The sequence below is a fragment of the Bufo gargarizans genome, chromosome 5 (assembly GCF_014858855.1).
Source record: "Bufo gargarizans isolate SCDJY-AF-19 chromosome 5, ASM1485885v1, whole genome shotgun sequence".
In the NCBI taxonomy this organism is placed as follows: domain Eukaryota; kingdom Metazoa; phylum Chordata; class Amphibia; order Anura; family Bufonidae; genus Bufo; species Bufo gargarizans.
In genome coordinates, this window is record NC_058084.1 from 91,269,628 (window position 1) to 91,294,389 (window position 24,762).

General features: G+C 40.8%; 1 protein-coding gene across 1 annotated transcript in view; it reads left to right on the forward strand.

Moving 5' to 3' along the window:
* The first annotated feature begins 1,474 nt into the window (after positions 1–1,474).
* Positions 1,475–24,762, forward strand: part of NIPAL2 (NIPA like domain containing 2) — a 28,905-nt gene continuing 5,617 nt past the window's right edge. The window contains 6 exon segments of the mRNA XM_044295385.1: positions 1,475–1,527; positions 1,698–1,825; positions 4,073–4,208; positions 10,033–10,121; positions 12,828–12,891; positions 21,849–21,943. Of these exon segments, the coding sequence (XP_044151320.1) occupies positions 1,475–1,527; positions 1,698–1,825; positions 4,073–4,208; positions 10,033–10,121; positions 12,828–12,891; positions 21,849–21,943 (565 nt within the window).

The following is a 24,762-nucleotide window of genomic DNA, read 5'->3' on the forward strand; positions in this document are numbered from 1 at the left end:
CCACCCCTGGCTCTAAATATATAAAAAAAAAATCCTATTGTAGTTAGGACTGGGGCAACCTAGTCTAATAATGCTTAATACACCTTCTTTAACCTTCTTAATACATCTTTACATATTTGGTATCTATACTATATTCAAGGGGTGTACACAGATACTCCAAGGCAACGCAAAGTGCAACGTCCCAGTTTTTTTTTCTATTTAGAAGAAGAAATTTTAATTAAAAAAATTGTAATAAAAATTTCGCTCCATCCCATCCACTTTTTCTGACTTCTATGTCGGAAAAAGTGAAACAGATGCTTAATAGATATGGCGCTCATTCTGATCATCATATTTTTCAATGTATTTACACCAAAAATACATTGCTAAATCTCCTGCTTCCCTTCTATTATAAAGCTGGTTGCCCCATTTTCTGCTTCTGTTTGCAGCCTCCACTAGGGGCAGTGTAGGCATTTTCTGTTTGTCACTCCCCTGGAGTCCAATAAGAAGAGCATGCATTAAAGTGAGTCTGTCAACTCCAAACTTGGTTTCTAAGTAGGCATACCGCCATGTAGGGTAGAACCCCTGAAACATAACCATACTTTTCTTCTAAAAATCTGGTCCTCTAATCTCAAGTAATGCTTCTTTTCATTTTTATGTAAATTATACTGCACAGCGGCATATTTGCATTGAAACTGATTTTGGAAGTGACAGAAAACCTTTAAGCTCCTAAGTCTCCTTTCACATCAGCATTTTGGCTTTCTGGTTTTGGATCCAGCAGAGGATCTCAAAACCTGGCCAAAACAGATGCATCAGGATGTCTTCCGTTCCGGTAGCATTTCGTTTTGTGACCGGACACAAACCGCTGCAAGCCACAGAACAAGCCGGATCCTTCACTAAAAACAATGTAAGTCAATGGTGCCGGATCAGTTTTTTTTTTCCGGATCCTAAAAAACCCCGGATCCGTCACCCTTTATTGACTTACATAGTTTTTAGTGACGGATCCAGTTTGTTCCATTTCGATTTAACATAACCGCGATCTAAGAGAACGGATGCATCCTGGTGTGTTGAATCAAACAGAATCGTTTTGGACCCAGACAAATATTTTTGGTAGGGATTTGCTATGAATTTCAACGTATTAGGGTGAAAACCACTGTAAAAATCTGCAGAAAGAATTTAAAATCTGCATCACATGTCAAACTGTACAGATATTTTTTTCTGCAGTGTGTGGATAGGATTTGAAAAGAAAATCTCCTCCACTTTTCTGCTACTCTGATTATCTGTGTGCTATCCGGATCTATGCTATTTTCAGCAATATCCACCACTTTTGCCCATTTTTTGTCCATGACTGATCCGTTCAAATGCATAGGTCCAGACAAAAAATAAAAAGGATGCACTATGATGTCTGTTACGTCTGTGTTTTGCAAATGGAAATCTGAACAGCCCTCTGAATCCAGTCTAACTGTTTTATGGTCCTTACGTGGATTTAGTTTAGAAGATGGAGTACCTCAGTCATAAAGTGTATATCACTAGCACTAAAGAAAAGCTAAGGTGGGGTTCACACCAGTGCTTCAATTTCCAATGTTCTGCTCTGTTATAGTAACGGAATGGTCAAATGACAGTAACGGATGGTGCCCGATGGATCCCATTGACTATAATGGGATCCATCAAGTTTCCAAAAATCTAATGCTAGTGTGTATTTTTAACAGACTGGAGTAAAGAGATTTACACATAAATTGCACTCTTTTCTAGGTACTCGAAGTAATAGTATTCTGTGTCCTGCTGTACATCTACAAGAGGAAGGGGGTGAATCACATTGTGGTCCTGCTACTTTTAGTCGCTCTGCTGGGTGAGTTTTCATTGCTTTCTGATAATTAGTGTTGAGCGAACTTGTTTTTCAAGTTTGGCGTGCAAGGTTTGGGTTAGCTAAGAATTCCGTTATTCCATAACTTATGGTCCGTGGTAGTGGAATCCATAACGGAATTCTTAGATAACCTGAACCCGAACACAAGTTCGCTCATCCCTACTGATGATATCTAGATCTGAGCATCATGTTCTTCTCTCTTTCCATTAGTATTTGTTTAAATCAAACTCTTACTGGAGGCCATCTGGTTGGTGTGTGATTCACTTGAAAGACTTTCTGGGAATGTTGTAGGTCCACAGATTGCATTACATCCAATATTCCACATATCAAATTTTGTTTCAGATCATGGACATTAGACCCCTTAGATGTCTTGGTCAATTGTGACCATGGCATCTTCCTTCCCAGGGTCTGAACGGCTCACCCGCACTGAGATCGAGGGAGCCGTTCATTGTCTGTGGTAGCCTTGAACCTGCTGGAGGCTCCTTTGCCTACCACTGCAATGTTCCTATGGAGTCCTACCTGTGACAGGGCTCCACGGGAACATAATGAAACTCCAATAGGTAATTATTTTCAATCTATGGGAGAAGCGATCACATGTAATATAAGTGCAAAAAAATGTAATTTTTATTTAAATATTTAAATAAAATACAAATTCAAATCACTCCCCTTTCCCCACTAAAAATAAACAATAAAAAAAATCATTGTCATTGCCACATTCGAAAATGCCCGTACTATTAAAATATTAATGGGGAGAAAAAAATAAAAAAAAATGTCTGATTCGCCATTTTTTTATTTGCTTGACCTCCCAAAAAATTGAATAAAAAGCTATAAAAAAATGGTATCAATATAAACTACAGAACACCCCGCAAAAAATGAGCCTTCACACAGAATGCGGCAATGCAAAGAAAAAAATATATTTAATTTTTAATTTTTTTTTTAAGTTTGGTATTGCTGTAATCGTATTGACCCAGAGAATGAAGGGAGCAGGTCAGCTTTACTTTATAGGGACCGCCATGAATATTAAACCATAAAACTGAATGTCGGATTTGTGTATTTTTCCCAATTCCACCCCATTTGGAATGTTTTTCCAGCTTCCCAATATAAAATGGTGCTATTAGAAAGTACTTGTCCCGCCCTCATATGTCTATGTGAACTGAAAAACAGACTTATTCTACAGGTCAGTATGATTACAGAAATACCGCATTTTTACAGTTTATCTTGTGTTTTAACACTTAAAAAAGAGAAAAAGTAATGCAAAATTTTTTATTTTTTTTTGCATTGCCATATTCTGACCTTCATAACTTTTTTTTATAGTTAAGTCTACAGAGATGAGTGAGAGCTCATTTTTTTTCGGGTGATTGATAGTTTTTAATGATACCATCTTTGAGTATGTATGACTTTTTGATCACTTTTTATTCTTTTTTGGGGGGCATGTGAAAAGATGAAAAAGCAGCGACATTTCGACTTCTTTCCCATTGCGGCATTCACTATACGGGAAAATTTTTATTTTAATAGTATGGGCATTTTTTTTTAAATTGTTTGTTTATTTTTATTATGGGGAAAGTGGGTAATTATTATTTTTTTATATATATATATATATATATATATATATATATATATATATATATATATATATTTATATTATTAAAAAATATATATTTGTAAAAACTTATTTTTAAAGGGCTTCTGTCACCCCCCAAAAGTCATTTTTTTTTTTTAGGCTAATTAAAATCCTTATACTGCGATTTTTCAATATATAGTGCTCTTAACCTTTTCTGTTGTCTAGTTTCTTTAAAAACCGCAAATTAAATTACCTGTATATATGACTTTTGGGGGGGTGACAGAAGCCCTTTAAGTCCCCTTAGAGAACTTTAACAAGCGTTTGATCACTTATAGATGATCTTATAGATTGCAATTAATTACCATTACAACCTATGAGAGTTGCTCTAGGTTCCAATAGAGCCTGTCACCTGCAAGCCTCCATAGGGAACTTCGTTTTTCCAGCTTCTGCAAGTATAATGAAAAAGACAAAGGTACTATTACATTTATGTATAGCTGTGCTATAGGACAATGTAAGCACTGTATATGGCCATATGGAGGGGACAGACTTCCTTTATATAATCACTGCTATTATATGTGTCTTCTATGTGTGTACTGTATGTATATAGATATTCAGTATACATAAGATAGCTCTTCATTACACGTCTTAGATCTGTCTCTTATTCATTTCAGCTTCGGTAACAGTGATTTCAGTAAAAGCTGTGGCTGGCATGATAACGACGACCTTCAAGGGGGAAATGCAGCTTACGTACGCCATCTTCTACGTCATGGCAGTTGCAATGGTCGCATCATGTGTCTTTCAGGTCAAGTAAGTCATGTTGCTGTTAGCAAGAAACGTGTCCTCCCGCCTGACAGCCCTCAGTTGTCTGTTTGACCAGACGGGTCCTTCTATAGCAGAATCTTAATGAAAGTTCTGTCTGTGTTTGCGGTGATATGTCGGCCTGTGCTTGCTTTTGTCTTAGTATTGCACTGAGAAATAATTGATGCAATAGTTAAAATCAGGACAAAGAATTAGTATAATTAATCTTCATTAGTGGAAGTCAGTGCAGTTTCATCATTAACTAGACATGGAAATGTCAGCTTCTATTCTCTGTGCTTTACAAGTAAAAATAAAATAACACAAATGCACCCAGAAATGTTGGATAGCTACAAAATTTGGGAGGCAGCCATGTCTCAGGCAGATGTGTAAATGATTACAAGTGTGGTCTGCTTAGACATTGTGTCTTGCCGCAGGAGGGCGTAAAAGTGCTTCCACCATTGTCCTATAAAAATGCTTTAAGAGGCTACATTTGGGTAGTGTACTTATTGGTGAGAGATCGTTGACTGCTAGACATGCCTCTACGACGCACTTGAAGACATTTAGCCCAGTTGATAGACTTTGAGAGTGGGCACATTATTGGACAGAGAACCAGGATGGTCATTTTGATGAATTGTCCACTATCTAGGCCGTTCTGACTTAACGGTTAGGAGGTGTTGGGAGCAGTGGTTACGTGAGGCTCTGGACGGCCCAGACAAACCACCAGTAGAGAGGAACGTTTAAACCGCTGACAAACATGAGCAGCTACCACAGTTTCATTGACGCACCCCTGTCTCTGCCCCGGCCATTTTCCCAGTGCTTAGAAAATAGAAATCTGCTGTCTTGGCTCCCATTACGTGTCCTGCCATTGACAGCCAGCCACCTTACTTTCTTTTGCAGTGGTGTCATGAACAAGAAACCTGGACTGCTATGGACTTGAACAGTATCATCTTTAGCAATGAATCCAGGTTCTGTTTGAGTTACCATTACTGTTGGGTTGAAGTATGGAGGCCTCGTGTTGAGCGCTCTCATTCTGCCTTTGCTGTGGAGCACCACACTGTCCCAACTGCTGGTGTAATTATATGGGGAGCCATCGCATATGACAGTCGGTCACCCCTAGTATTGACACAAGAGACACTAACAGCTTAATGATATGTGTAGGACATCCTGCGGCCACATGTGTTCCTTTCATTGCAGGGCTTCCAACTGGTATTTTTTAGCAGGATAATGCTCTTCCACACACAGCAAGGGTTTTCCAGGAATATCTACACCAGATTGCACAACTTCCATGACCTGCCCGGTCACCAGATTTATCGCCAATCGAGCATTTATGGAACCAACTGGGACTTCAACTTCTGCAACCTACAAATGCCCAGCTGTAATATCTATGGGCAAATATGCTGCAGGATACCATATGGAACCTGTATGTCAGGCTAGAGGAGGCCCAACAGGGTCTATATCCCCTTGTTAGGCTACTTTCACACTAGCGGCAGCCTTCTCCAGCAGGCTGTTCCGGAGGGGGAACAGCCTGCCGGATCCGTGCTGCCGCTAGTGCACCATGCCACCGGAAGTCTGCTCCGGCCCCATTGACTATAATGGGGGCGGGGTGGCATGTTTGCTGTGCTGTGGGAGGATGTCCGGCCCGCCCCCATTATAGCCGGAGCGGACTTCCGGTGGCATGGTGCACTAGTGGCAGCACAGATGCGGCAGGCTAGTTCCCTGAAGGAACAGCCTGCGAGAGAGAAGGCTGCCGTTAGTGTGAAAGTAGCCTTAACCTGTACAGTTTTTCCCAATAAACTTACAGGGTCAGTTATGATGAAAGCTATACCACTCTCTGGCATACTTTTGTTGCAGATTCGGTATCAAAGGGGATTTGTGGCCGAATCTGCATCTTTTCCAAGGTGGTGGAAAAAGGTAGCGTGGTATGGGCGGGGAAGGGGGCGAGCCAGCCGTCCCGTCTCTTTATCATTTACTACTCCTGTCTTTGGCATAGAAAATGACTTCAATGTACGCCAGCAAGGGAGCTGGCATAGATTTAAGTAAGTCACACGGCCAAAGTCTAAGTGGCGCCTCTACATAACTTAGGCGCATCAAGTGCCAGCACAGGGTTATTAAGACTGGCGTCTAAAACTTTGGTCTTAATAAATGACCCCATTATTCTTTTGCTCCAATATTGTAATAACTTACATATATCATCATTACATTCACACATAGAAAGTTTTGTTCGGTTCCAACAACTCCTACTTTTTTTTTTTTGTCAATGAGTGTATGTTCCAGGACAGCAAGTAAAATAAATTCACTGCAAAGAAAACAGCTAATTAAACTGCACTTCAAAGAATTCAACATCTGTCTGTGATGAATGTTTCATATCACTTCCTACGTAAGATGGGAGTTCGACCCAAATAGAATATTGTGCGGAATGAATAAAAAGACCTGGCAACTGTGAATATGAGAAGCTCTTGAATAATGCAAAAATATGTTGACTGTCTCTAAGGAGATTTATGTAACTAAGACACTGATAACCTATCCATAGAATAAGTCATCAATATCCAATCAGTGGGGTTCAGATACCTGGAACCCCTAGCAATCAGCTGTTGCAGTGTACAGAGCCAGAACACCATAGCTCTATACACCGTGTAGTGGTCATTCTTGGGTACTGCAGCTCAGATCCTGTTTTACTTGCAGACCCATGGTACGGCAATGGGTGCGAAATTCGCACCCATTTTCGCCAATTTATTAATGGCGTATTGGGAGCATATATATATTGACCCCTTACTAAGTAGAGTGAAGGGTGATGGCAGTCTTATTCTGTGGAAACGATACATAGATGACTGTCTATGTATCTGGAAAGGTGAAAAAGCGGCTCTGAGAGAATTTATTGGGTGTATCAATGATAACACTTGGAATATTGCATTTACGGAAAACATTAGCAGAAAAACAGTTAACTTCCTCGATTTAGAAATTATAGTAGAGGATGGGTTAATCCATACGAGGACCTTTTTGAAACCCACAAATCGCAATGGTTATATCGATGTCAGCAGCTGCCAGCGTAAATGTTCCAAAATAAGAGATTATGATGAACAGAGTAGAAAAATCCTACAAAGTTTTAAAGAAAAAGGTTTTAAAGAGGAGGAACTAATCAGTAGCAAAGAAAAAGTAAGAAGAGGAAACGAAGGGAAAAAATAAAAACCGACAGTGGTAAATATAGGTTTGCCTTCTCTACCAATACTCCATAATGTGCCCTCAGATCACAGAGGTAATTAAGAAAAACTGGGGAATCTTGAGAAATGACCCGGTTTTAGGCCATTCTATTCCAGAGAGACCTCCGTTTATATTTAAATAAGCCCCAACAATTAAAAATAAGATCATACGTAGCTGCCTGCAGAAAGGGGAACCGCAACCCATAAGTGGCATGTTCACATGGTGCGGCTGCTGCGAAGAAAGGAGTATGAACAGAAATAATACGGTTGCACCGGCAAATAATGAGGGGTTGAAAGTAAAAGGTCATCTATCATGTGAAAGTATAGGCGTTATATACGTGTGGGAGTGTTCCTGTAAACTCCAATACGTAGGAAGAACGCTCAGGAAACTGAAGATAAGAATCGGTGAACACATAAGAAACGTCAGAAAGGGGATGGAGAGGCATAGCGTTTCGGCACGTTTTAAGAACGTTCATAATAAGAATCCAGATGGTCTGAAGTTTATGGGGTTAGAGTTAGTACGGAAAACAATGGAGAGGGGGAGACCCTGTCAAATATATACAGTGTAACTAAAAAGGAGGCAAAAACTGAATGGACACGGAAGGAAAATACGTTTGTGTGTATGAGCCCTAAGGCCTCTTGCACACAAATGTATTTTATTTCCGTTTCCTTTCTGTTTTTGCGGTCTCCCATTGCGGTCAGTATGCGGAACCATTCACTGCAATGGGTCAGCAACAAAAACTCTGTACTCCGTGTGCATTCCGTTTCCGTATTTCCGTATATCCGTTCCGCTAAAGGATAGAACTTGTCTTATTATTGTCTGTATAACAGACAAGGATAGTACTGTTCTATTAGGGGCATCTGTTCTGTACGTCATCCATATTTTTTTGTGGATCAGTTTTTTGGGGACCGCGAAATACGGCATATTACATATGGCCGTGTGCATGATCCCTAAGACTGAGGACACAGGGCTCTTTACTCATTGTGTAGCGGTGTCCTGTGGGAAGATGACATGGATTGCGGTGAGAACACATGGAGTCTCTCCGTGTAGAGAATGGTGCGGGATGCAGTACCTTGTCGCATTGATGGGATTGATGTAGCCTATCTGAGTGTTAATTTTTCTTACAGGATACTTAGTATCCAGGAATTCACGTGTAGCCCATGTGGGGCAATTATGTGGATATTGATCCGTTCAGGAGTATCACTTTGCACGGAACATAGTCAGGTGAACATGTAAATGAAGAGAAAGTTTTGATTGTTGTTCTATTTTATTTATGAGCGTTTTACATATATGCATATGATTATTTAAATGATTGAGCAATACTGAAAGAAAGGGCCATAATAACGAGGGAATGGTATAAGGACATTTTTAGCAATGAGATAAAGAGTGAGCGGATATGATGTAGTGATAAATACCGCCCATGCCCGAAAGGGAAACTAAAACACCCCAGACGAAGCAGGAGCGATACCCGGGTCGGGCTTTATCATATGTTCCATGTGATGTTCAAGATTACGATTTTGCGTGAGAAGCATATCCACTACCACTCGTTGGTTCAGAGTCTAAGAAGCTGCGAAGGAGGAAGGATAAGGAGGAGATTAGAGGAAGCAGCATAAAAAGAACCAGTGATTTTTGTGTCACCCCTACGCTTTCCTTTATTGCAGCGCGGACCCTAACCCCTTTTTATAAGCTCAGATCCTATTCAAATTAATTCTAGGGAATAGGATATCCTAGGTCTGTGATGGCTAACCTCCGGCACTCCAGCTGTGGAGCCCAGTGACGTCACCGGCACTAATGGCCGAGCTTTAGCGCTGCCCTAGCCTGTAAAATGGCTAAAGCCCACCCATCAGAGCCGGTGACGTCACCGAATACACTGCTGGGCGGAAGCCTCCGACGCAAGGTGTGTTATTGTAAATAAAAAATGGCCTTGCCCTGCGCGATCCAGCGCAGGGCAAGGGATGCTAACATCAAGGGGGCTGTCTGGGTGAAATTATGGTTATGTCCGGGTTCAGCTCTGAACCCGGACAACCCCTTTAAATATAGATATTGACATGGAAAATTAGAAATAGCATTATCAAAAATGTTACACATAAAAATGGGATTTAAATAGGTCATTTTCTGATGACACATTCCCTTTACTCCCATCTCATCACAGGAATAGGGTGTTGTAAAAGTTTTTTTTACATCTCAAATGTTCGGAAAAAGAGGCTTTTATATAATGCTTTCCCTTAGTTTTATATCAGCGTCTTAGACTCCTGTTCGTAAAGAGAAGAGCACAGCACATGGCTTATATTTCTACTTGGGTTATTGTCTGTTTTCCTCAACCATAAAGGAAATATAACTGAAAATAAGTGTAGAAAATGAAATTTAATTACGACCATTTGTCTTGTACGCTGCAAGTGCATTACTCAGGGATTCGTTTCACATCGTGTCCGCTCTTTCCTTTTGGTTTTTGATCTCAGAGGGGTAGTTATTTATGTAATTTGGCTTCCTGAGCGCATTATGAAGTAATTTGAGGTCCCGCTGAACACTGCTCTCTATAAATATTCATGATGCTGGTAAATCTTTATTAAAACGTCCACCGCATTATTCTCACTTGGTTTTTCTTTTATATGTTTTTTTTTCTTTCTGGTTTTAGGTTTTTAAATCAGGCAATGCAGCTTTACAATGCAACTGAAGTGGTGCCAATTAACTATGTGTTCTTCACCACCAGCGCTATCCTTGCAGGTACTGTACTATTATGTCATAGTATATAAAAATGTCCAATAAACTGTATATCGTGTTTATTCTGCCTTAAAATATGACTTCATTAAATCAGTCCGCATCCGTTAAGTTATAGCTAGTTGTAATGGTATTGACTAATTTCTGACAACTTTTATCTCCGCAGCGTTTTATTGGATTACTAGTCAGAGGTAGCGCCAGCTTCAATAAAAGTCTCATTTTCGTGTTCGTTCTCCTTCCAAATCAATACTTTCCTATTGCATTCTGTTTTGCTCTTGGCCCGAGGCTTTCAATTGCCAGCCTTATAATGTGTGTAATATGGTTCATTTTAGCTTTATTATAAAAGGACATTAAACTTATTTCTATGAATTATAGAAAATTAGCTTGACGGGCAAATTGACATTAAATTTGCTACGTCAATATTTGAATTGGAAGCATTCATCTTGCATATTACTCAAATAAATCAGAACTCCAGCCATGTTTGAGTCATCTTTGGAGGCACTTCATGTGCTTGCATATGGAGCTTCTCTATGACACCAACACCTCGCACACCCGCTGATCAGCTGTGACCTTGTAGCTCTGGCACAGGCACTAGGCAGCTCCGTCCATTGTGTAGTTGATGGAACTAGTAACCACCGCACTGCTCTCAATGAACTAAATGGGTGCAGCGCAGCAGTCACCAGCTCTGTGCAGGATAGGCATTCAATATTAAAATCCTGGACAATCCCTTTAACATATAGAGAGGTCACTGGTGACAGATTCCCTATAAATTTGGCAAATAATGGAAATAAACAGGTAATACTTTATGGGTGGTTCTTAGCTGTGGGTGGGTAGCTGTAGGAATTACAGCAGTTGCTGTCAGTTCCAGACCTAAAGACCCCTTAGCCCCTTGTTATAAATGCAAAAGGTAGGAGGGGTCTCTGTTACAGATTTTGCATTGAGACCAAATAAGTTCAAGTCGTACCGCTGTGGAAAACAGTAGTTCAAGTAGCTACTATTCGTTATCTGCAACCACCACATCACACACACAGTATACAGCACAACACAAGGACAAGAAAAGGATATTTATTCCGCTTAGGAGATACTGGGATGATGGATCTTCCAAAATATGAAAACTTTTTGCTTTAATATTATATTAATTTATTTGCAGTTCTCCTTTAATGTCATAGATTTAAATGGAATCTTGTAGGGGTTTGCAGCGAGCCCCAGGGGAGGTGTAGATGATGGGAATAGTTGTAATCACAGTTTGGATGCTCCGTAAGCTGTGCAGTGACCGGCTAGGTGCTACACTTCTTCCCTTCGGAACATACCCTGGTGGTGAGGTTCTCTTTCCTGGTGTTGGTTGGGGTGCCATTGGGGGTGATGAATTGTGTAATTGCAGGGTGCCTATCAGCCGATGGTGTTGGTGCAGTATGTCTATGAAGGCGATAAGGACACCAAGTTAACAGTTGAACACTTCTTTACTGAATAATCAAGTTTACGTACAGTTCTTACACAAAGTGAAATCTCCACAGTTCTCACAGTTTACATGGCTGCGCTAGTAGTTAAAAGGCCAACATGTCTCTCCAAAGCAGTTCTCCTCACACTGCACTTCTCTAACTGTCTTCATCATAAGCACCTAGAAATAGGCATGTAAAATACTTTTTCCACTATGCACAACAGATTAAGTTCTGCACTATTTGTATATTGCTGTATTCGCAATGTCCTCAGAGGGATGAAGACCTTTAGCAAACCTCCAAAGTCTGTACATTAAGTACGTCCAGGCACCTGAACAAGTCAGCTATGGAGTCCAATGTCCTTTTTGACAGATTACCTCCACAGACTTTATGTTCCTGCACACCTCCTCTCAACACTGGAATGCTTTTCAAGTTCTCTTTTGTCTTTTTCTTCACTTTTCCTCTACATCCTTGTTTCTCTATGGTTGCTTCTTATCCAGAGCTGTTTTCTGCCTTCCTTCCTTTTGCTGTCTAGACACTGACCCTTTTCTGCACTGTCACCTCACTATGGGGAAAGTAGCACAGCCCCACCAAACACAAAATAAAGCACATTGTTAATCCTTTTATCAGGGGACCACTGCCATGGCAGCGGGACACGGTATATGTAATGATACCTTTCACTTAGCGACCTGTTGTGTCATTCTGGAGAGTAAATACTTTTAATCCATATGCAAATAAGCAGTTAAGTGCACTAAGGGTGGGCCCCTTAGTGGGAGTTTGGGGTGCCCTTGGTGTTAAGGAGTTGTGGGTGCAAGGTAGGGTCCCAGTGATGGGCAGTGGAAGCAATGCCATACTGTGGAAATACAGGTATTGGTGCATGCAATGATGAGGCCAGGTTTTGTAACAGTTCTTTACTTGGCAATTAAGTTCAATACATCGGTCACAGTCTTTCTCATGCATGGACTGGCAGATCTTTCACAGGTTACAATTTCCACAATTGATATAGTCTGCAGATGTGGTGGACAGGCCTAGATGTTTCGTCTTTGGGTCAATCTCCCTGAAACTTTGCTTTTCTTTCCCACACATACAACCACAGAGGTGCAATATTTCTCCTGCAACTTTTTAAATTACTTTTTCTCCAGAATGAAGCAGCGGATCGCTAAGGGAAATGTATCATTCTGTAGATAGGGAAGAGTATGCTAATCTAACATAAATACCTTTTATAGATTTACATATAGATTTGGTTTTAATTATTTTTTCTCTCATCACTTCACAGGAATAATTTTTTACCAGGAATTTCGGGATGCCTCCTTACTGAATATATTCATGTTTCTTTTCGGGTAAGTCATTTAACGGTATTTGTTTGTTAGTGTTCTAAACAGGCAATATTGACTAGAATACAAAGCAAATCTTGGCACAGGAAAGGCAACTCTTACAATAATCTTTTTTAAAACCTCTCTTCTATTCAACTCAGTGACCTCTTCTAAATTTAAAGTGGTAATTAGAGAATTAGAAATTTTCATAGGCTGCTTTGTCACAGCATTCTAATGGTTGTTGGGCAAAATCTCATTAAGCAGCCCTGATTTGTCCTTCATGACTGGCACCAATCTAAATGATACATGCCATGGGGAGAATACGTGGAGAGGATGGGAGTGGTGGCTGAAGCAATGAGGGTGATCATAGTCCTCACGGTCGCTGATCCTAATCCAACTGTCTGTCCTTCCCTGTGGGCAGTGAATAGAGGAGTGCAACCCTATTTTCCCTTGAGGCACACCACTGGTGGTGGCTCCAGCCTGCTGGTGTCTGGGGCGGCCTTGATGTCAGAATGACCACTGGGGTGCAAAGCAGGATAACCAGAGGTGGATGATAATGATTGAGTATAGAGACCACAGACCAGGCCAGCTTGATTATAGCAAAATAAAGGATCTCTTTACTGAATAGATTATAGGAGTCACAATACAAATAAATGCAGCAAACACAGTTCTCAAGTTCTTCACAGAATAGGCTTTTTCCCCCCAAAAGGCTGTATATAGAAGGTGGCAATGATGCTAGTAATCCTCCATTAGTTTCTCACTCTAGAAAAATCAACAATTTTCCCAAATGACCACAGAACAGAGGATAGGATTGATAATAGCAAAATTAGTGGTAGCAGTCAGTACTCACCCTTATGCTCCCCAAGGCCATGCAGTGATGGGAAGGACACACCTTTCTTCGCTTTGGGGCGCAATCAGGTTCTTGGGATTCTCTTGCCTGGTGTTAATGAATTATGAGATGCAAAGCAAGGGTCCCTTGCAGTGTTGGAGTAGGCAATGATGAGGCAGTTCTTACCTGAAAAATCAAGTTCATGCAATGTAGTCACAGTTCTCAGTACGCATGAGCTAGCAGATCTTTCAAGATCTGTGCAATTTCCACAGATCTTACAGGTTTCAAAACTGTAGTAACAGTCAGTAAGCCAAGATGTCTCCTTAAAGCAATTTTCCTCACACTGCACTTCTCTAGCTGACTTTTGCATAAGCATCCAAAAATAGGAGTGTCTCACTATGCAAACTCAGGGCCAATTCCAATGTCAGACTAAGCTCTGCACTTTTTTACAGGTTGTTGTTCTCGCAATTAGACTTACTACAGGTTTCCAGTACAGAATGTAGTGGGCATATCCATAACCTGCCTTTTAGGTTTGTCCAGGGTTGGAAACCTTTCTCTTGCTGGACAATGTCTTCTATACAGTCTATGAGCGTCTTGTTAAGCAGTTTATCTCCACAGGGCTTTTACTCGCTCCTCCTCTTGACATTTGTATGCTTTTGATGTATTTTTCTCCACCTCTGTTTCTCTGGCGGGTTTTCTCTCTAGAGCTGGTTCTCTGCATCTATATTCCTCAAAGCCCAGACAACTCTAAACTGATTTGTGTCTACAAATTTATCTACTGCCTATAGGGAAAGGTTCGCAGTTCCACCTAGAGGCTAGTATCTGCGGCCTAATAACTGTTAACTGTGTTTTTTCACATGAAAATTCATGATCACATAAATCACACTTTTGATCTTTATGCAGCACACACATATCATTTACACAAAAAAAAAAAACATTTATGGGGAATCACTGCCATAGCAGTGGGTATTTGTATGTGCAATTCTCAAAATATATCTGCTATGCGCAGTCTGCAGGGTGCAGTCCTAGACCAGATGGCCAGTCTGTCTCAGGTGTGGCACATGCTAGATGCAGTAAACCCAGACCATGTAAAGTACAAAACCATAAGTGTGTATTCCTTTAAATAGTCACTGTACTTTCACAAAATTTCAATGTAATTAGGAAATTTGTAAATCACTTTATTTAAAAAATATGCCTGAATCCACCTGAAAAAAAGCTGTAAAGTCATGGCCACTAGGGGTCTCACTTCTACCTAAGTTGCAGTCCACTGCCTGTTATCAGGCAAGATCTATGCCTGGTAACAAAGATTTAGAAGATGGCTGACAGGTAGGGGGGCAGAACTAGCTGATTATCAGCCTGATAGAACCACTGCTTCTGAACATCTCAGTAGCCTCCTACTTTTCTGTAAGTGTGATCTCTCCCTCCTTTTCAGCTTTCCGAGCTCAATAGAAGAAAACAAACATAGTGAGTAGTAAGGGAAGTGAGGTCACTGCATACAGTGCTGGCAGAAAGGAGATGCTGCCTGCTCCTGAGAGAAATGCATCTAGCTGTGCAACTGAAACAGGGAATAATATGGCTGAAATTAACTTTAGGGAAGCCCAAACATAAATATTCCTTTACAGTTCTGATTGTACAAAGAAGCACAGCCATTTTGCAAACTTTAAAAAAAGCACGCAGGTACGCTTTAATGGCTCAGTCCAAGCACAGCCTCCATGGTCTTCAATCCCAATCTCAGAGGTAGTACTCAGCAAAGTTGCTTTTTTCTGTGAGCTTTTACTTGATGGAGAAGAGTTCTTCAGGGCCTATTTGGCAGAGCACACCAAAACAGGTCTTCTCTGTAGCTTTGATTGCTAATCAGGGGAAAATGGGACCATCCTATAACCTGGTAATTGTAACTAAGGCTGCCAGTTTAACCATTTCCTACCGATATACATAGGGGGTCATTTATCAAACTCGTGTAAAGTAGAATTGGCTCAGTTGCCCAAAGCAACCAATCAGAACCCTCCTTTCATTTTTCAAAGGAGCTATCCAAAATATAAGGTAGAAGCTGATTGGTTGCCATAGGCAACTCAGCCAGTCCCACTTTACACCAGTTTGATAAATGATCCCCTATGTATAAAGGTAGGAAATAGTTAAACTGGCAGCCTTAGTTACAGTTACCAGGTTATAGGATGGTCCCATTTTCCCCTGATTAGCAATCAAAGCTAGAGAGAAGACATGCTAAAGAGTCTCTTTGGATCACATGGGGGTTTATTTATCAAGACCAGAGTTTTTGACGCCAGTCTTAATAAACCATGCGCTGGTTGTGAACCCGCCCCAAGTTATGTAGAGGTACCGGCCTCTACATAACTTTGGCGTATCCACCACCAGTCTAAATCTACTCCAACTTCCTTTGCTGGCATAGATTTAGAACATTTTCTATGCCTAAAACAGGCGTAGAAAATTATAAATGAGATGGGCCTGGCATCTCGCCCCCTCACCTGCCCATGCCAAGCACCCTTTTTTTAGACCTGGCATGAGCGAGGAAACATTTTCACTGCAATCTGAGACAAATATGGAGGCCGTGTGACTCCGTACTGAACTGTATGGGCTGTGTGCACATGGCTCCACCGTGTATACGACACTTTAGAGATGAGTGGTAATTTTATTTGGTTCAAGGTTTAAATAACATGTTTGCCATTATCTTTCTATGAAATACAGATATCAATTAGGCAGTATACATGGAGGCCTTGCCTTGTTTTCATTAAATGAGTACTAAAAGCAAGCTTTGGATTCTTGACAAGTCGATCTAATTCTAGGCAATAAAAATGCACTTTATAAATGGGCCATCCATTAATTAGTCTAGTGCTCCGCGGTGATGATGTCTGATTTAGGCTTATTTTCAAGTCTCATAGACCAAAAACGAGGTTTCGTTTTATTCCATTTAGCCGTCTCAGAAAGTGAAGTGCTTCACCAGACAATGAATATCATAATTAACAGGGATAATTGCTGCAGAAAGCAGCTCCGTGTGTAGGAAGACGAGCTTCTTGCATATTAATGCCTGATATTATGAAAGACATAAAAAAGTGAAGGGAACTAAAACGATGCTGTAATGTGTTAATCTGTGCTTTATGGGAAGTGGTTTCCAAATGAAATTATATTTTTCCATGTGAATGAGCCAATAAAGGAGTTGTTCTCAATCAATCATTATAAATTTATGTTTTAATCTTCGTTTCAGTTTTGCTTATCCTTCGTACCTCACTAATATCCCATTTTAATGAAAAAAGGTGACAAGGCTTTATGAAACGTACCACAATAAGGATGCTATGAATAGACTAAGACGAATGTTGTTAGTAAAAGTAGTAACTCTTTATGTATATAATAGGAAGCTATATATATACTGCAATTCCTTAAAGGGGCTTTCACAAGAAGATAACCCCAGCTGTTTTTCAGTTGTCCTCTGGCCCTTGGTCATAGGCTCTACAGTGAAAAACCATGGCAGGCCTGTCACGTTATGGCATCTTGAGGTTGGACGACCCCAAAAACGCAATAGCGTTCAATAGCTCAGCACTCAGTGCTGGTAGTACCATGCCTATGTCTATACAGACATTACATTAGTTATATACTAGTGTTGGTTGATTCGGATTCATCCTGCTTTGGACGAATCCAAATCTTTTTGCTGCTTACAGTAAAAATTAGGAGTTCCCGCGCCAAGTGCCTTATACTGCATTGTCTCTGCTGCGGCCGAATGAACATGGTCGCCAGTAACGAAGACTATGTAGCGGCACGTGCTGATCTGTATTACAGAATGAATCCAAACCCGGATTCGTTGATTGTGCTCAGCAGGAAGCAATTGGATGTTGCAGAGTACATTTCGTGTCCTGTCATTGACAGCCAGCCACTGTCTCCTTCGTTTGCGGTGGTGTCATGAGTGAGAAACGTGGACTGCTATGGACTGGAACCGTATGGTCTACCGACGAATAGTAGCGTAAATACTTGACTGCCACTCCTTCCGTAAGGGGAGATATAGATAGATCTTGTGATCTGTCGGGGCCATCACAGTTTTCTCTTTGTAAAAGTCACTCAGATTCTTTCACTGCCCGATACATGAGCTTCCAGTACTAAAGAACAGGTCCCAATGTAACAAGGTCATCAATTCACTTCATCTGTCAGTGTTTTGAAATGTTACAGTAAGGCCTCATGCACACAACTGTAGTTCGGGTCCGCATCCGAGCCACAGTTTGTGCGGCTCGGGTGCAGACCCATTCACTTCAATGGGGCCGCAAAAGATGTGGACAGCACTCCGTGTGCTGTCCGCATCCTTTGCTCCGTTCCGTGGCCCCGCAAAAAAAATATAGCATGTCCTATTCTTGTATGTTTTGCAGACAAGAATAGGCATTTCTACAATGGGCTGCCCATTCCGTTCCGCAAATTGTGGAAGGCATACGGGTGGGTTCCAGTTTTTAGCTGATCCGTGATGTATATGATATGGTTTAGTAGATCCGAAGTTGCTATTATTTGTTCTTTATGGCTGTATCTGAAACAACCCCCTCTAAGCCATGTTCTATCAAACATTGGACTGACAACCTTAGATTTCGTTGCCAGATTCTCCTAAATGCTTTGTGACATTTCTAAAGGAGAACAAATCTGCTTGACAGCCATGTCTTCTGGGAATGGATAGTGCTGGTTACAAGGCATCCTTTCATTTTCATACTAACTTTAGTTATTTTAAGTAATTTTTTAGTGAGAGAGCTCAAAAAGAACAAAACTAAGGGTACTTTCACACTAGCGTCGCTGGATTCCATCAATCTGTATGCAAACAGATACCATTTGTGGACGGATCCGTCTCACAAATGTATTGCAATACCGGATCCGTCTCTCCGGTTGTCACCCGGAAAAACAGATCCAGTATTTATCTTTTCACATTTTTAAAGGTCTGCGCATGCGCAGACCGCAAAACCGGATCCTATTTTCCGGAACACTTAGTGCCGGATCTGGCATTAATGCATTTCAATGTAAAATAATGCTGGATCCGGCATTCTGGCAAGTGTTCCGGAAATTTGGACGGAGAAAATACCGCAGCATGCTGTGGTATATTCTCCATCCAAAAACCGTACAGAGACTGAACTGAAGACATCCTGATGCATACTGAACGGATTGCTCTCCATTCAGAATGCATTAGGATAAAACTGATCAGATTTTCTGGTATTGAGCCCCTAGGATTGAACTCAATACCGGAAAAGAAAAACGCTAGTGTGAAAGTACCCTAAGATAACATTATTCATATTTATGAAGTAACTTTCTGTACTGTGATCAAATGGAACCCTTTTAGTTTTCTGGATTCTGCAAATCAGATAGCATCCCTTTGGCCATGGGATCACGAACCAAATTAGATGGGGCTATATCTCTTCTCGGGCTCTTTTGTTATAATTTGCATACTGTGTTTTTAATAAAAGTGTAACTGTCATTTTAGTTTTTTTGTATATATAGTGTAGAGATAGAGCTGTTAAACATTTTTGTAATATACTTTATTAGGGGATAGATGTTTCTTTGATCTAGAAAATAGGGTGTAAAGAGGCTTCTTAGGAAAGCCTAACCATTGCTAAGCCTAAAGCATTGCTAAGGACAGTCTGTCTTCAGTCTTCAGTTCTACTGAGCACTGAACACAACCAATTAAGACAGAGGACACACATATACAATTATGACAAATATTTTATTGAGTAATAAATATTACAACAAAACCATAGACAAAGATAAAATAAGTAGCAGCAGTGCAGGCAAGCGCTGCGATCAGCAGCTCACCGCCAGACTCTGGGTATAAAAAGATCCAATAAAGAGGAAGGGATACGGCAATAATGTATGCTGCATCAAGCAGGCAATGTACATCCTACCACCTATGTATGTGCAAGCCTCCAACCCCCACAGATGAACACACGACAACTGCAAAAATCAGAGCCAAATGTAAGCGCCAACAATATGGCACTTATAACTAGCCCTAAAAACAGTATGGAGGGACAACAATAGTAGTAGTAATAAACTTAAGTAAACATGAAATGATATAGTATATTACCTAGAGTTGGTAGAAGGCACAACGGATCCGACCCAAGCAGAGAGCGCACCCCGACGCACGTTTCGCTCCTCTGCTTTCTCAGGCGAGCACTGAAGATGCCTGTGTGTAAAATTCAGAGGCTTCCAGCCTCTTGTCATTACCCTCGTCCCTGACTATGTATATATGCAGTGTCCCCCACCTAAAGTGTCACTACCTTTCTGTGCCGGAGCCCATTAAGTGTAATGGGATCCGGCCTGTTTACAGCATTAGTGCTAGGATTTGGCAGGGAAAAAAACATTATAATCAATGGGCTCTGACAGGGAAAGGTAATATCAGGCTATGCTATGGAAAGCCTGGCAAAATATTTTAATGCAAATGTGAAATAAGCCTTAATGTATTTTACTTTATGCACTGTATGTCTCACAGACTGTATATTAGAGAGCAGTGAGGCCCTAGTTACTGACAGCCCCACTGCTTCCTTAGCAGGAAGTGAGATCAGTCTGATTTAGACAGTGAGTGTGAAAGCAGCTTCTGTGCAAAAGGGACAGCCTATGTGCCAGCCCTTCAGGGAAGAAGTTACTGGAGAGTGTACAGTTCTACAAGTGGGAGTGCAAAGCATTCTTTCGGAGAAGGTAAATGTCAGAATTTTGGCTACAGACTTCCTTGCATGTGGTGGGATCTTATGAGCTTCAAGTTACCTATCATACCAAAAGAACAGTCTGATCACCTGTTTAGAGGCTGTGCTATGTTGAGGAGATACCAATATAGTGAGAGGAACAAGTTGCACTCCTTTGTTGAGGTGAGAGCAGATTATAAGAAGGGGACTTGACCCACTGCCTCTTGTACATAGTCTTGAGAAACTGCACATGGTAACTGTAAAGACTGCACTTGACATATTTAGTGTCTGTGTGAACCATCTATTGAATCACTTCAGTAAAGTACAGTGGACTTGTTGCGAACAAACTTGGCCTCATCATTGTATCACACTGCACTACTGTGTGTTTCATCAAATCACTGCTCGGCCTCAGGGAGCATGGTGGTTGTACATGTGCCCCAACTATCACCGCCCATCACCCCGCCTATCTGACTTTTTACACAGTTAGATCTTTGCTAAGAAGGCCATTTACGCTCTGTTTTCTAGTACAAAGAAACCTCTTCCCCAATAAAGTATATTACAAACATGTTTAACACCACTGTCCCTACACTACATTAATAATGAAGTGAAACAACATTTACACTTTAAAGTATACATAAAGAGCATATGTCATCATGATCAACCCTTGTAAACCAGGCATACTGCTTGGTAAGGTTGATCATGATGACTGCAAAGACTCCTGTCATGCAGCAATCCATTTGGTCATTTTGGAGAAATTAGTACTTGGATGTTTATGCTAATTAAGTGTTCAGAGCACCGAGGGGCAGGTCTAGCTCCTTGGAGCACGGCTTCGTCTCTGGCTTTCCGATCTTAGCAACTACTCTTTCTTCCACTGATTTCCAGGGCCAGGTATCCTCACTGTTCCAATGCCTGACCCTGAAATCTTGAACATGCACCAGTGAGAGTTCAATCATCGCATGCGCAGTTCGGTTTTTCCAAATTTGGTTGGTATTTTGCAAAAAATGACAACTGAAGTAGGTACAAAAGAGGCACATTCGCAGTCAACTGTTTCCTAATGTGGTATTTTGGCTCTTACAGTATCTGAACAGTGTGTGCTTAGCTGGAGAGACCCTATTTTTGTAATATACGCTTGACTGCCTCATCTGTCATGTCAAATTTCAGCCTGAGTTTTTCAGTGACGAAAGGCTGAGATATTTATAACTGTGGTTAGAGAACTTTTCTTGTGAGTTAAACAGATTGAGGGATTAGCAAAGTATGGAGATAACATTCACAGGACTCCACTGAATAATGTGGTTTGTTCTCTTCATCTATCAAGGATCGTTGTTCTCAATATTTATGAAGCCATTTGCTTTGGTTAACTTCCACCACCTGATTAAGCCTTTCTTCTAAACCTCCAATGTTTTATGTTTTCCATCTTCTCAAGCCTATAAAATGATATAGTGTAATAATGAATACAAGCTGGCAGCATATAGCGCTTTACATCTGTGGGTATATTCATTGTGTTCCTGCAGGTGCCTCTTATCTTTCCTTGGGGTGTTTTTAATTGCGAGAAACCAGAAGAAGCATACTTCCCAAGAACCTTATATCAACTGTGGAGAAATACCTGGTAAGTGTAATAATTATAGATTATATCGAGGAGTATAAATCTGTAGTTTATGTGTTCCAGTGCAATTGCCAATATTGCACTGTGTAAATTTATGACGGGCAATTACTGTACTTTCTACTAATGAGCATCTCACAATCAATAATTAGTTCAGTAGATAGATGACCACCAAGAGCGGAGAGTCATTCTGTATGTGCCGTCCTTTTCCTACTCTAGTATCTCGCCACGGTGAGACTACAAGTAACATATTGTTGAGCTAGAGTTTGCCATTGATTCATTTAGCTCCCCCATCTGTGTGGCTAAATAATTTACTAATTCAGTAGTTCAAATTAAGGGGAAAGGGTGATGGTGGAGTAGAGTATATAATAGTAATTTTTTCATTTGCCCTGTTTACAGGGATGTCCAGGATTCTAAGGCTACTTTCAAATTTTCTCTATTATTTCCTTTCTTCTGCTTCGTTCTATTAGCTGTAATGGGATCCGTTAGGATTCCATTCGGGAAAACTTTTTTTTAGCAGAGACAAGCAGGACTTTTCTCTCAGCTATTTTTGACGAATTCTGTAATGGAAGGCCCGAACGGAGCTTCCCACGCAGATGTTGATAGTAGCCTAAAAAGAGTCTTTTTTATATTCTGCAAACAGCATCGTATCTGACCATGGGTTCTGTCTGCTATTCATCATTCAGTTCATCATTATTCAAGTGAAAGTAGAATTTTTTTTTTTATCTTGAACAACCCATTTAGGCTGAATTCACTCGATCAGAATGGCGTGCAGATTTTCCGCACGGATTTGCATGCGGAAAATCCGCACCATAGGTCATGTACATTGTATTCTATGAGAATTTGAAATTCTCATGCACACGATGCAGATTTTTTTCCACGCTGATTTTTTCCACACGGATTTCGACCTACGGTGCGGATTTTAAAATCCGCAGCATGTCAATTTATTTTATTTTTCCTGTCCGGATTATCTCTATTCACTTTAGTGGGGAGAGTAAAATCCGCACAAAATCTGCATGTAAATCTGCACCAATTGATGTCCTGCGAACACCTGCAGATTTCGGTGCGGATTGTCTGCACATAAATCCTGAACAAGTGCATTTACCCTTAAAGTTGTTGTTCAAGAATGGCAGGGATTTTGGCAAAACCCCCTCCCCCACCTGGCCAGACCTGTGAAGGGAAGCTTACATACCTGCTTCCCGGCACTGGTCCCTGCTCCTTCTCCTTCCAGCCTGTGATGATCCGCTGCACCTCTGCACTGAAATCGTCCAGTTTGCCACTAGCCAATCACTGGCGGCAGCGGTGACCGATTATTTACTCTGAGTCATCTTAATTATCAGCTTATTGAGGGACCAGGTTATATATGCCTATAAAAGTCTATGGAGATGGGAGGCGGAGAAGAGAGCTACACAGAGACAGTGTGGCTAGGTCTAATGAGTTTTTTTGTTTTATCTCACACCATTGCTTCATTCACAGCTACACTGCTCAGTACTGCTCTATAATATCCTCTATGCTACTGCAGTTTTTAAGGGTGCGCAACAGTGAGATCTCCTATGTATGCTGTGTATGGGAGACATCATAGCAGCTTGTTGCAGCCTACTGTGGATCTGAGTTCAGGGACAACTGACAATTAGAGCCTGCAGAGGGAAAAATCATGCAAAATACAAGTCCTTTATTGGCCAGATATATAATTACTCATGTACACACACAGATCTAGTGTTATACCTCATGTACACACACATGGCCGCTTGTTTTCTTTAAAGGGAACCTGTCAATTGATTTCTGCTGCCCCAGCTAAAAGCAGCATATAATAGAGGGAGATATATACAGGTACAGGGAAAGCTGTCAATCATCCTGTGTGGGCAGAGTAATCAGGACACTCACTGTCTCTCTTAGGAGTCCTATCAGGGTTTACTCTGCTTTTTACTCAAAAGTTTACTAAATGCTCCCAAAGGGAACAAAAAAGCAATGCACAAACACAATATATCATAAAAATCTAACGTTTATTCACCGAAAATCAAGAACACATAATTAGAAACATAAAAGCGGCAAAAAACATCAGATAATGGTAATAGTGACCACAAGTGCTGTACCGAATCAGTGGCCCGTGATTCAGCACAGCATTTGTGGTCACCATTACCATTATCTGATGTTTTTTGCCACTTTTATGTTTCTAATTATATCTTCTTGACTTTTTGTGAATAGACTTTACATTTTTATGATATATAGTGTTTGGGCATTTTTGTTCCCTTTAAGGAGCATTTTATAGGTTAATATTATGTGCATAGATATGCACTAGGTATTGCTGTTTTGAGGCTGTTTTTTGTGCCTTTTACTCAAAAGTCCTGCAAATCGCATAAATGTTTATATCACAGGACTCCGCTTCTCTTCTCCTATCATATCCTGCTCTCATATAGGGAAGCAGAAATCACCTGACGGGTTCACTTCAGGTTATGAATGTGGTTCATGTTGACATACCAGCAAAGTGCAGGAGGTAGGAGGGAGCAATAGTAGAAGTTTGCTTTGATGAGTTGTCTGTCTGAATGACTGTCCCAAATCAGTGTTATCAATGGCACATGCTAGGTGGGGCGCTTGGTGCTAATTTTACAATGGTTCTCAGGAGCTTCCAGATATACTTCTGTCCTGGGCCTACTGGAGGAATAAAGCCATGCAAAACACCAATCTCAACTATTGTCCACAATGTGACCATAGTGTAGGAGGTAGAATTTATGTGTCCATATTTTCGGTCTCTCAATATCTGTTTATTTTCTGCTGAATCTGTCTCCTCCTACTTCTCATTTTCTTAGCCTATCATTGGCATTAGG